This window comes from Balaenoptera physalus (genome assembly GCF_965194825.1).
Source record: "Balaenoptera physalus genome assembly, chromosome: 8".
Lineage (NCBI taxonomy): Eukaryota > Metazoa > Chordata > Mammalia > Artiodactyla > Balaenopteridae > Balaenoptera > Balaenoptera physalus.
The window spans coordinates 14,436,388-14,449,096 of NC_138887.1; the positions used below are offsets into that span (position 1 = coordinate 14,436,388).

The 12,709-nt window shown below is 41.2% G+C and overlaps 1 protein-coding gene across 5 annotated transcripts in view; it reads left to right on the forward strand.

The window, feature by feature from the left end:
* Positions 1–12,709, forward strand: part of AMPH (amphiphysin) — a 178,015-nt gene that overhangs the window by 106,365 nt on the left and 58,941 nt on the right. For all 5 annotated transcript variants that reach the window (XM_082473483.1, XM_082473484.1, XM_082473485.1 and 2 more), the window contains exons 6-7: positions 7,642–7,749; positions 9,649–9,734. In XM_082473483.1, the coding sequence (XP_082329609.1) occupies positions 7,642–7,749; positions 9,649–9,734 (194 nt within the window). The remainder of the gene's footprint in view (positions 1–7,641; positions 7,750–9,648; positions 9,735–12,709) is intronic.

Below are 12,709 nucleotides of genomic sequence, written 5' to 3' on the forward strand. Positions count from 1 at the left end.
CATCACGGCTGTATATAGCAAATGGTAGCGTTAATAGATCTGCTCCCTAGTTGTTCTCCCAGCTCAGAGGTAAGCCATGTGCTGCCCTTCCTGTAGAGCAAGGAGGCCATGAACCGGTGTCCATGGGCATTTTCAGTATCTTACTAGGTGATCTCTGATGTGAAGTTCCATTTTTACCTGGCCTTCTTTATAGCCATTGCCAAACACCAGGAAACTATCCGCAATAATGTGCACCGCCCTTGGCCATGAAACATAGTGAGGCTTCTTGGCCAAAACTATACTCCTATCAATGACGTTAGTTTCCTCAGTCCCACACAGAATGCCTGAAGCTAGATGGCCAACACCTGAAGTGTGTTTTGGGACACCAGAGGCACCAGACAAAAACCTAAGTGGATCAGACTGGACACATTAGCCTTGTTGGCAAAATGTCCCTGAGAAAAAATCCAAACGACGGATTCTAGGTGATGTTATCATAATAGGCCGCAGAATGCTTTACCGAATCATTGTATAGCTACATCTTAATTTGGAAACGTATTAAGTCAGTTTTAAAAATTTTCTGAGAAATTAAACAATTTTTTTAAAAATTAAAATTCTGTACACAGGGAATGTGTTTTGAGATACCTTCAGATAATTTGATAGGCATTGACATTTTGTCTTGGAATTTGCAGCATTTGTGGAGCAAACAGTCTCAGAATTATTATCACGCTTTAGAATACTGTTTATTGCGTGGTAATTCAGTCTCCATAAAAATCAATTCCTAATAAATTAGGTGAAAGAAAAGTTTGTCTTCCTACTTGAAAATTTCAAAGAACCTCGCAACTTGTCTAAATTATTCATATAATATTTGATAGTACAAATTAGATAAGCAAATAAAGGCTGTGATTGACTACAGGAGAATACATTTGAAAAGTTGAGCTTTAGGAACAAAAACTTAGTATCATCAAAAATGTGTGAAGGATCTGTTTGTTATTTGTTATGATACTGCCCAGCAGTAGCTATTTGGAAATTGACCATTCTCTCTAGGAGCGTAACATTTCAGAAGACATACAGAAGTATCTTTGTTGAAACAGAGAGAGATTAAAATAAACTCATGATGGATTATGTTGGTTAGTCTTTTCAGTTTGTTGAAACACTCAGTGGAACTTTTATTCTATTTTTTAATTAATTAATTAATTTATTTATTTAATTTTGGCTGCGTTGGGTCTGCGTTGCTGAGTGTGGGCTTCTCATTGCAGTGGCTTCTCTTTGTTGCAGAGCACAGGCTCTAGGCACACGGGCTTCAGTAGTTGTGGCACGTGGGCTTAGTAGTTGTGGTACACGGGCTTAGTTGCTCCACGGCATATGGGATCTTCCCAGGCCAGGGCTCGAACCCGTGTCCCCTGCATTGGCAGGCGGATTCTTAACCATTACGCCACCAGGGAAGTCCTTTTATTCTGTTTAAGCAGTTCTTTTCCTGTGGTCCATGGTGTCCATGGTTGAGGTCACACAGAAAGATGATCCTCCAGTTACTGAAACATCTTACATGAGAGATTTGGAATCATGTTGTCTAGCTGGATTCCCTGAAGATAAATGGTTTTACCTGCATCATGGAAAGAGCCTACATAATCTCTCTCTCTATTTCTCTGAAGTCACATTTAGAATATTAGAGCATCCACATAGGGTTTCAACCAAGATAGACAATTGTGAAACCATTTCATATGGTGAACAGTGAAGGAAATAGCAGTGTTTAACTTGGAAAGGAAACAATTTGGGGTTGGAGAGCAGTTGGGATAGCTGTTTCTAATAGTTGAAAGACTTCTTCTGTGAACATACACAGATGTTGTGCCTTTTACTCAATGGACGGAAGTTAGATGTGGATACAGACTCTGTCACTTCATAAAGTGAGTGCTGAGAGATTATGTAATGAATGGGTTATTGATGAAAAGGAGGATTATGATTAAAAATACAGTGGAGCATTTTCAAAGCCTGGTACACAGTTGACTTCCTTGGCTCATTAACATCAACAGGGTGTGCATGGTTAGGCAAATTTCCAAATATTTACTGCAGCCCATCAGCAAGGGCTATGCAGTACCATTCATGAGGGGATGCTGTTTGACTTTTCCAACTGTGATTGGCAGGGCACCTGGTGTTACAGTTTTTGTTGTGCAGCCCTGACATCTAAAATCAATGTTAAAATAAGAGCCAGTCTGTCCCCAACCTACATAGGCTTACAGCTGTTAGCAGTTATTGTAAAATGAAGTTTAGATTTTATCTTGGCAGCTGTGCATGAGCCATTAAGCATATATTTACAGCAGTGGGCCAAAATGAATTCCAAATTGGGGTTATTGTTGAAATTTTTAAAAAATTTAGTAAATTATTTTCTTTACTGCATACGGTCAATGCATAGTGGGGAATCTGAAGAACTTTTAATTAAACCATTTAATGGAGACTTCCCTTGTGGTCCAGTGGTAAAGAATCCACCTTCCAATGCAGGCAACACAAGTTCAATCCCTGCTCAGGGAACTAAGATCCCACAGCTCCAGAGCCCACATGGTCTGGAGCCCCAGCACCACAACTAGAGAGAGAAAACCCACACGCCACAACTAGAGAGAAGCCCAAGCTCTGCAACTAAGACCCGACACAGCCAAAAATAATAAAAATAAATAAATAAATAAAATAAGTAAATATTTAAAAAGCCATTTAATTAAACTATTTACGATTAAGCTAGTAAATTTATTTAATAAAATTTACTATTGGATGATTAAATAAGAATTGTATCATTTTCCATGTGAAAGCTATAGTGTATTAACTCTACCCTTTCTTAGGAGATGTGGTTCTTTTTTCAGGTTTCCCAAATATCAGATAGGTAAGGCAATAAGGTTGATATGTTTTGCCAACACAAAAATATATGCGTCAAAATGAGCGATGGCCTTCAAAATGTCACTTCTACCATGGTAAGCTGTACTCTGTAATTGACTTGTCAGTTACACAAGAAAATGACTCACATTATTTACTTCACTTCTTGTTTTTGAACAAAAAATAAGATGATCCAGTGCACCGTTCCCAGGCTTGGAAGGAACTGAATTTTGGCTCTTTTCAAAAATCAGGTTTATCTTCAAAGCATCAAGATTTGCTTTTTTGGAAGACACTAAAGGACAACCTCCCCACCCCCGACCCAGTCCACAAAGCAGAGCTTTGTAAAAGTGTCCACAGAGTTACACAAGGCCACTACCTCAAGGGGCAGTGCTCCTTGGAAGGTAACAGATGTCTGCTGAAAGTAATGAGCTTTGTCACCTTGTTAACACCCTTCTCTCTACTCTGCCTGGGCTGATTCATCGCATAGTTTGAGTGAACGTGGTACGCCAGCCATCCTTCCACTGACACCACTCGGCAGTGGTCGGTGCAGAGGGTAAAGTGAAAGGGGTTGGAAGCAGCTAAATGAGAGAAACTACCCCGCCCCACCTGTCATCACCCATGAAGGGGGTGTATAGAGGAGTAGCACAGAGTGACAGATGGTAGCTGGATGACAGAGTCTGTCAGAGACACCTGGGCACTGCTAGAATTCTGAGTACTAACCAAGCATCAGGGGCAGGGACTCAGTGAGACAAGTGAGGGCACGAGGGTTCAAAATATAAGGAGGCACCTACGTGGACGGCTGACCGTCCACTAACATTACCCCAAGAGTGAGAGCCTCCTTAAATGCTGCGCCCTAGGCGTCTCACTGGAGTCACCCTACTCTTGGCGCTGGTCCCGGGGCTGACACCTAATTCATCTTTCGCCACAGACTTTCTGAGTAATTCTGGACAAGTTAGAGGTTAATCTCATGCAACTTCAAATTCCCTACCTGGATCCAGAGGACTATGTTTTGCAAACCATAAACATTTATATTATTGTTGTTTTTCTTCTTCCTACTGTATGAAATTTAAAGTTTTTTAAGGATCCTCTTCTGCAGTTCTCAGTATTAGACTAGCTGGGCACAACTAGACCTCTGGGGATTTTTTTAAACAGGACAGATGCCTGGACTTTGCCTCAGACTAACTAAATCAGAATCTCTTAGTCTGGGGCTCAGGAATCAGTATATTTTACACTACTTGCTTATTAGTTGTTCCTCTTTAACTTAATTTTTAGTGGTTGCCCTACAGTTTGCGATGTACATCTTTAACTTATCATGTCTAACTTCAAATAACGTTGCAGCACTTTATGTACAGTCTAAGAACCTTATAGCAGTATATTTCCAGCTCCTGCCTCCCTTCCCTTGTGCCATTATTGTCGTATATTTTCCCTCTACATAGGTTATAAAGCCCACGATCTATTGTTTCTGCTTTTCTCTAGTTCAGTGACCTTTTCAAGCAATTGAAAGTAAAAAACCAAAATCTTGTCTATTTACCTTAATTTTTACCAGTTCTGGTACTCATTTCTTTGTACAGCTCCTGTTGGTATTAAAATTCTTATATGGCAATGAGTTCCCCCAGCTTTTGTTTGTCTTTTAAAAAACGTGTATATCACCTTTACTTTTGGAAGGTATTTTCACTGGGAATAGAATTCTAAAAATGTCTTGATTTTTTTATTTTTCAGTGCTTAAGAGATGCTACTCCATTGTATTCTCGCTTGCACAGTTTCTGAAGACTAGTCTTCTGTAATTCTTACGTTTGTACTTATTTTTTTTTCTTTATTCTTGTTTTTAAGCAGTTTGGTTTTGGTGTAGCTGTCTGTGTCTTGTTTGGTATTTATCCCTCTTGGGATTCTATGAATTTCTTGGATGTGTACTTTGGTGTCTTCCTTATTTTATAAAATTCTCAGCCATTATCACTTCAAATATTTCTTCTGCCTCTCCCTCTCATCTCTTTGAGACTCCAGTTACATGATGTTAGACTGTTTGATATTTGATATTGTATTATAAGTCTTGTATGCTTGATTCTTTTTTTTTTTAAACTTTTGCTCACTTTGTGGGGTTTTTTTTAGTGATTTTTTAAAAATTAATTAATTTATTTTTATTTTTGGCTTCATTGGGTCTTCATTGCTGAGTGTGGGCTTTCTCTAGTTGCGGCGAGCAGGGGCTACTCTTCATTGCAGTGCGTGGGCTTCTCATTGCAGTCGCTTCTCTTGTTGTGGAGCAGGGGCTCTAGGCGTGCAGGCTTCAGTAGTTGTGGCACGCAGCATCAGTAGTTGTGGCTCGCGGGCTCTAGAGCGCAGGCTCAGTAGTTGTGATGCACGGGCTTAGTTGCTCCGCGGCGTGTGGGATCCTCCCGGACCAGGGCTCGAACCCGTGTCCCCTGCATTGGCAGGCGGATTCTTAACCACTGTGCCACCAGGGAAGTCCCTCTCTGTGTTTTAATGAGAAAATTTTCTCTTCATTTCATTTGTCTTGAACTGTACTGTTTCTTTCCTCAGCTGTTTTAAGTCTAATGAAGAAATTTCTCCTCTCTGATAAATTTTATCATTTCCATTTGATTTCCATTTAGCTAAATTTCCATGTATCTGTTGAAATTCCCTATCTGTTTATGTATTTTGTCTACCTTTTCCAACTAGATACTTTAACATATTAGTCATAGTTATTTTAAAATTACTGACTGGGGACTTCCCTGGCAGTCCAGTGGTTAAGACTCTGTACTTCCACTGCAGGGGACACAGGTTCAATCCCTGGTCGGGGAACTAAGATCCCGCATGCTGCATGGGTGCAGCCCCCCCAAAAAAATTACTGACTAATACTTCCAACATTTGGGTCATGTCTGAGTCTGTTTCTGTTGCTTGCTCTGTCTTTTCTCATGGGCCGTTTTTCTTTTTTTAATGTGTGTGTTTCAAAATTTTTAATTGAATGCCAGACATCGTGCATAGAATAGTGAAGACTGGAGTAATATTTATGCCTGGAAATGGGCATGCCTTTTTGTCAAGCCAGTAGTGTGAGAGTTCAAATTGATCTGCTTGCAGCTTGAGCTGGATTTGTGTTTTGTTGCTGCTATTGTTACTTTCAGCACACTGTCGCTTTCAAATTCCTCTAGAATTGGGCTGCTAATACCTTGCACGTATAGTCTAACATCTATAAAATTTTCAGACTCTTGGGTTGAAATCTAGTTTTTGCCTCTACTTTGACCCACATTGTTTGGGCCCTTGGATGCCAGAGAGTTTTTCTCAGTGTTCCTGCCCCCCCTCAGATTTCAGGTGTCCTTGTGTGCCAGTATTTCAGAGGGGGTCTCTCTCCATACACTTGTCCTTTCTCCAGTGGTAGGCAGCTGTTTCTTGTTATTCAGTGCTGGGCCTGGAGTGGAGGCAAGGCTGTTTTATGTTATACTTTCCTGGCCTGTCGTAGGCAAAGTCGGCCTCGCATCTGTGGTTGATCTTGAGCAGGAGTTTCCTGCCCCTACCCAAGTGGGATCAGACCTCTTCTTGTTGTAGGAATTAGATCTTGGGCCCAAGAGGGTTTTGTGTTCCTCCCCTATGGGTTGAGATTTTTTCTCCCACTCTTCTGTGTGTTACAATTATTTTTGAATATATCTAGGGGCCCAAGGGATTCCTATCCATCACTGGGGCCAGATTGATTTTGCTTCTACTTTCCCCCCAGAATCAGTGGATCTCTGCCTGGTCTCTGTGGACCAGAGGATCTGTTGTTTCCTCCTCAAGTGGCTTAAGGCTTTTGCTTTGTAAAGAGAAAAATGTCCAAGGGAATGGGCAGGGCTTTGTATTTCTACCCCCATAGCCATCAGAGATCATCTCATTCTCACTTGCACTGCAAGGGAGTGTCTTGTCCCCAGACTTTCTCATAACATCCAATGGAGGCCCAAGGAAAGAGCTTGCCCATAAGTGCAACTTCCCTTTGTGTCTTGGACACCCAGCTATTCCAAACTGACACGTTAGCCCACAATAGACCTTAAACAATGTGTTAAAATTTTAGCTGACTATTTCTTGTCCACTTGTATGGTGGCCACAGCTTTTACCTGCCAAAGGGGAAAGATTTGGTATGTCTCATCTCTCCTTGAAGAGACTCGTCCCTCTTTGGAATTGAGATTCCTTTATTGCCTTGTGACTTCATGTCTGTGATACAATCAAATTTATGCTTTTATAAATTATCCAAATTTTTTTTCTTGCTAGTGTGGCAGTAACATTCTTTGCAGCTCTCTATAGCCTAACTGGAAACAAAAGTCTCTAGAAATCAATGTATTTTTAAATCTCCTCAGATAATTTGAATGAACAAAAGGATTGACAAACACTTCTAGGAAAAAGGGTTTCTTAGGAAGTAAATCTGACTTATAGAACTGCTGTTAGTGTGAGTGCTATTAGAATTATAAAACCAAATCCTAATATAGTCTTGTACTATCTTCAAAATGGAACGTTTAACGATCTAGAATAGAGACTAACAGAGAGTATAGGTTTATGTGCTTCCCTTAACCAGCTCTGGAATTTCTCTGGTCTTTGCAAATTCTACCTTCACCTCCTCATGATTGTCCTAGGTATTATCGGAAGGGAGGCCTTTACCTAATGGTTTTCACACAAAGGAGCGGAGGCTGTAGTCTGTTTTCCAGGGATCATTTGTCTAGTGAAATTCTGGTTCACCTCGATCTCCGGTCAAGGTCATCAGCTACTGCGGACAAGGAAGGCGTTTTGGCAGTCCAGAAGAGAGTCTGTGACCGTGTCTCTTTCTTAGTGCATGTGTTTCCCTGTTGGCAGAACCGCATTGCAAAGCGCAGCAGGAAGCTGGTAGACTATGACAGTGCCCGCCACCATCTGGAAGCTTTGCAGAGCTCCAAGAGGAAGGACGAGAGTCGCATCTCTAAGGTAGGGACCGATCCCACTGTTGTCACCACTCTCCATGTTCTGTGACCTATAGCAACTTTGCTTTTGAAAATGAAATCTTGCCTTTCCCATGGAGATTGGAATCAGGACAGAATTGAAACTGAAGTACGGTGCTTGTGGGCTGCTGTCCATAATTTTTAAGTAACATTAAGGGTTTTCAGGTCATAGTAGAGTTCACATGGGTGACCCTGACTCACACTTCCATCATAATAAACGCTCGCCCCCAGCAGTACTGCCTGATCAAAGAAAGTAATGCGTCCTTACATTCCTTCTGTGGTCGTGCTCCATACTTGATGCCAGAATGCAGATTCAGCTAGGAAATCAGGTGTGAAATTCTCAGACATAAATTGTGCTTGAGAATACAGATGTGTACTACAATTGCATGACATGCTTTTTCTTTTAGAAAACCCATTTCTGGAGCTTTTACCATGTACGTCAGTCATTGGCTGACAACTCACTGGAGACACCTGCTGACTTCTCACTTGGCATCCAGTCTTTGCCTTCCCCCATCTGCACACACACAGCTGCCTGGATGGCCTTTCTGCAACACATATCTAGATAGAGTTTCTCCACTGCTTAAGTCTTTTAATGGCTCCCATTGCCTGCAGAAAAAAAATTCTAAATTCCTTACCATGGCCCATGCGACCTTCGCAATTTGGTTCTGACTCACCTCTCCATCCTTGTCAACTTTCAAGTCTTCTTTCCCCTCCTTTCCTTCCTCTACACATGTCCTAAGCTGGAGCCTCCATGACCTACGATACCAGCTCCTGAGCAGCTGTGATAAGAGCTGCCCTTCACGCGAGGCCCCTGAGGTGCCAGGCACCATGTTCAGCACTTCATTTACATCCTCTTTCTTTAATACTCACAACACCTGTGAGGTGGGCATTGCTGTGCCCATTTTACGGATTTGAGGTGCGCAAAGGTGGAGCAGTCTGACAAGTCCACGTGGTTAGTGAGCTAGCATCCCAACTCCAGCAACTCCACCTTTTATGTATTGCAGGCCATTCGCCATCCCCTTTGTTAGCAAACATTTGCTCATTCTTCAAGATTTGATATCAAGTTAAAACATCACCTGCCCTATGGAACCTTCTCTATTCCTTGCACCATCTTCCTTAATAGCATGCTCCATAACAGCTTATAAGCCCTTTCTTGTAGTGTAATTACTTAGACTTCCCACTAGACAGGGAATTTCTTGGAGAAGCATCCGTGTCCAGTATCCCGAGCAGAGCAGTGTATGTGACAGGCTGTTAATGCATTTTTGTAGAGTGAATGACTCTGTAAGAGATGCAAGAGCAACCATTGTAATCAATCACGTTTTCCTTTTGAAATAAGATTCAGTGTTTCACTTTTTTTTAAATTAATTAATTAATTTATTTTTGGCTGTGTTGGGTCTTCGTTGCTGCGCGCGGGCTTTCTCTAGTTGAGGCGAGCAGGGGCTACTCTTTGTTGCAGTGCATGGGCTTCTCATTGCGGTGGCTTCTCTTGTTGCAGAGCAAAGGCTCTGGACGCTCAGGCTTCAGTAGCTGTGGCACGTGGGCTCAGTAGTTGTGGCTCGCGGGCTCTAGAGCACACGCTCAGTAGTTGTGGCGCACGGGCTTAGTTGCTCCACGGCATGTGGGATCTTCCCGGGCCGGGGATCAAACCTGTGTCCTCGGCATTGGCAGGTGGATTCTTAACCACTGTGCCACCAGGGAAGTCCCCAGTATTTCACTTTTATTGAAAAAAATCTTGTGGATTTTTACCGGATTCTCTCCTTCCCAAAATGTTTCCAGGATGCCATAAAGCTATTCCTATTTTATATTAAGCGATGCTGTTGTGTCTAGAAATGGCTTGTGTCTATGCGATATTTTTTAGTGTAAACATGTTATGTGTCACTTCTAGGCAGAAGAGGAATTTCAGAAAGCACAGAAAGTGTTTGAAGAGTTTAACGTTGACTTACAAGAAGAGTTACCATCGTTATGGTCAAGGTAAATATGTTTCTGTACAGGTTATAGAAGTTCACGAACAGTGAATATTCCTTATCTTGTCTTATTGCTTGTGATGCTTCAGCACTGTGCAATAGAAGTGTTCAGTAATCTATAATTTCCAGTATGGTAGCTACTTGCCACATGTGGCTAGCTGTTGAGTGCTTGGAATATGGCTAGTGTGACCAGGGAACTGAATTTTAAATTAAAATGATTTCTCTTTAACTCTTTTAAATTTAAATAACCTGATGTGGCTAGCAGCTCTACTACATTGGATGGCACAGTTTTAGACCTTGGTATACTTCTCAGGTGGAGACCCAAATCTCAATTAAGAAGCATTAGGAGAACTGACCTTAACCTTGAAATTTACAAGGATACTCTTTTAGCTTTTGAAAGAACTTCCTTTATTCCAATAGCTCATCTAGTCTTCTGTCTTTGATACGAAGCCTCTACTTTCAGCCCTTACCTGTTAACCCGAACTTCATTCCTATTTTAGACGTTAAATATTCTTCTTATTTACAGGCATTCTGCATTTCTCATGCCATTAAGTGCAGTTTTCCCACTCAGTGGTTGAACAAGAAGTTGTTGGGTGAAGTGGGGCCTTATATCTCTCAATTTCCATCAGCACCCCCATGTTACCACCCTGAATAAACATAATTGTGCTTGTCATGCAACACTGCTTTAAGTCAAATCCTAAATCTTGGCGAGGATATGGAGAAAAGGGAACCCTAGTACACTGTTGGTGAGACTATAAATTGGTGCAGCCACTATGGAAAACAGTATGGAGGTTCCTCAGAAAACTAAAAATAGAATTACCATAGGATCCAGCAATCCTACTCCTGGGCATATATCCAGAAAAGATGAAAACTCTAATTCAAAAAGATATATGCGCCCCTATATTCATAACAGCACTATTCACAATAGCCAAAACATGGAAGCAACCTAAATGTCCATTGACAGACGGATGAATAAAGAAGATATGGTACGTATATACAATGGAATACTACTCAGCCATAAAAAAGAATGAAATAAGGCCATTTGCAGCAACATGGATGCAACTAGACATGATCATAAGTGAGGTTAAGTCAGAAAGAGAAAGACAAATCCCATATGATATCACTTATATGTGGAATCTAAAATATGGCACAAATGAACCTATCTATGAGACAGAAACAGACTTATAGGCAGAGTATTCTTCTTCCATTGCAGGGGGCTCTGGGGGAAGCAGTGACCAGCTCCCAGGGGGGACAGGCTTCCCTCAGGGCAGTGCTGAGGGGCGAGTGTCCTGGCTGCAAGCTGGGACTGCGGTAAGCTGAGCTTTTAATCCTTTCCACCATTTCCGAGAACAAAGAAACGTCTTAATAAAGAAATTAAGTTGGCCTTGACAGCTGACCAGGAGGGACCTGAGGATGGCTCAGACAAGTCCTTTGGGGAAATGGTAATGTCTCAGAGTCCCTTGTTGATGAAGAACTTGTGAAATGAAACCTCCCAAGCAGATAATATGAGATTTCAGAGACTGGTACTCTTTGTGGGTGTGTATTTTACTGCTGGTGACACTAGTTTTTTACAAGCCAAGGTTATAGTCAGAATGTGCCCTTCCAGTGGAATGAGTGCCAAATTTGTTCATTCATTGGTTTGTTCATTTGCTCATTCATTCATTCATTCATTCATGTATTCATGGACTATTTACTGCATGCCTGTGTTGTCCTGTTCTGCTATATTAGGTGCTGGGCCTATACTCATGAACTAGACCAAGGCAGCCCCTACTTTGAAAGAATCTCTGATTTCATAAATTGGAGAGAATCACTATATGATAAATTGCATTAAAAATATTGAACTTTTTTCTCAATTAAATACATCTAGTTGATTTAATTTCTCAGTTCTAAAAGGAAACAATAAACATATTAGAAAATTGTGGATGTTTGTTTAGTCATTCTAAACAAGGTATTTCTCTCTAGTACTGTGCCAGTTATTTCTCTAAATAATCATTGATATAAACAAGGTATGCTGTGTATCAGGAAACAGAATTTAAAAGTAGAAGAAAGGGGATTCTTGTTTTTGCTCAACGTATTCAAAGTTCAATATGTTTAATAGAAAATCCCTTATAAATAAGTAAGAATATAACAAGCACCAAGAAATAAGCAAACTATGAATAGATGACTCACAAAAGGAGAAATTCAAATGGGCGATAAATAAATGAACGAAAAAATGTTAACTCACCTTTCATTAAAGGAATATACATAATTAAATAGTTGGTGAGATGCTAACTCTTTCTCATCATATTTACAAAGGTTTTGTGTCAAGTCACATTCAAAGTTGAGGGAATAGAAGGGGGAGCAGGTCGGCAGTGCCCATCGAAGCTTCTATTTTCTGTGCCTTTCACCCAGCAGCATTTACAATCAAGAAGCTTATTCAAAGGAACTAGTAAAGCTGGACCCGGAGTTCAAGTCATAGGTCTTCATTAGGGTTTTGTTTATTATAGTGAAAAATCGATGCAAATAAAACGATACCTACCATCAACTTCAACTTGACCCCCCTCCCCCATCTCTATTTAAATCTGACCCTTCTTCAGGGCAGCCTGTTTGTCCTCTCAAGCAGATGTTTGCAGCTGGCACAGGGACCATCACTCTCCTCTCCTCTTGGTTCCTTCAGCTGTTTCTGGCGTATCTGCTAATTTTTGCTATTTAATCATGTATGGCATTTTGTGGTACCTTTAACACTCGCATGCTGTTCTGAAATCTGCTTCTTCTCTCACAAGTATGAATGGAGCATATGTTCATCAGTCAGCCCTCACGTGCTCCTCCAACTAGATTGTTAGTGTCTGGAGACACCTTAGCCCACCACCAGGTGTGCAGCCAGAGTTAGATAGTCTCTTTGTCTAGTAATTGAATGAGGAACTACTGTCTGCATGATTTGGGGTCCTAGGCTGCCAGTTCAAGTGCCCCAGGAAGACTCCTTTGCAAACCATGCAAGAGCTG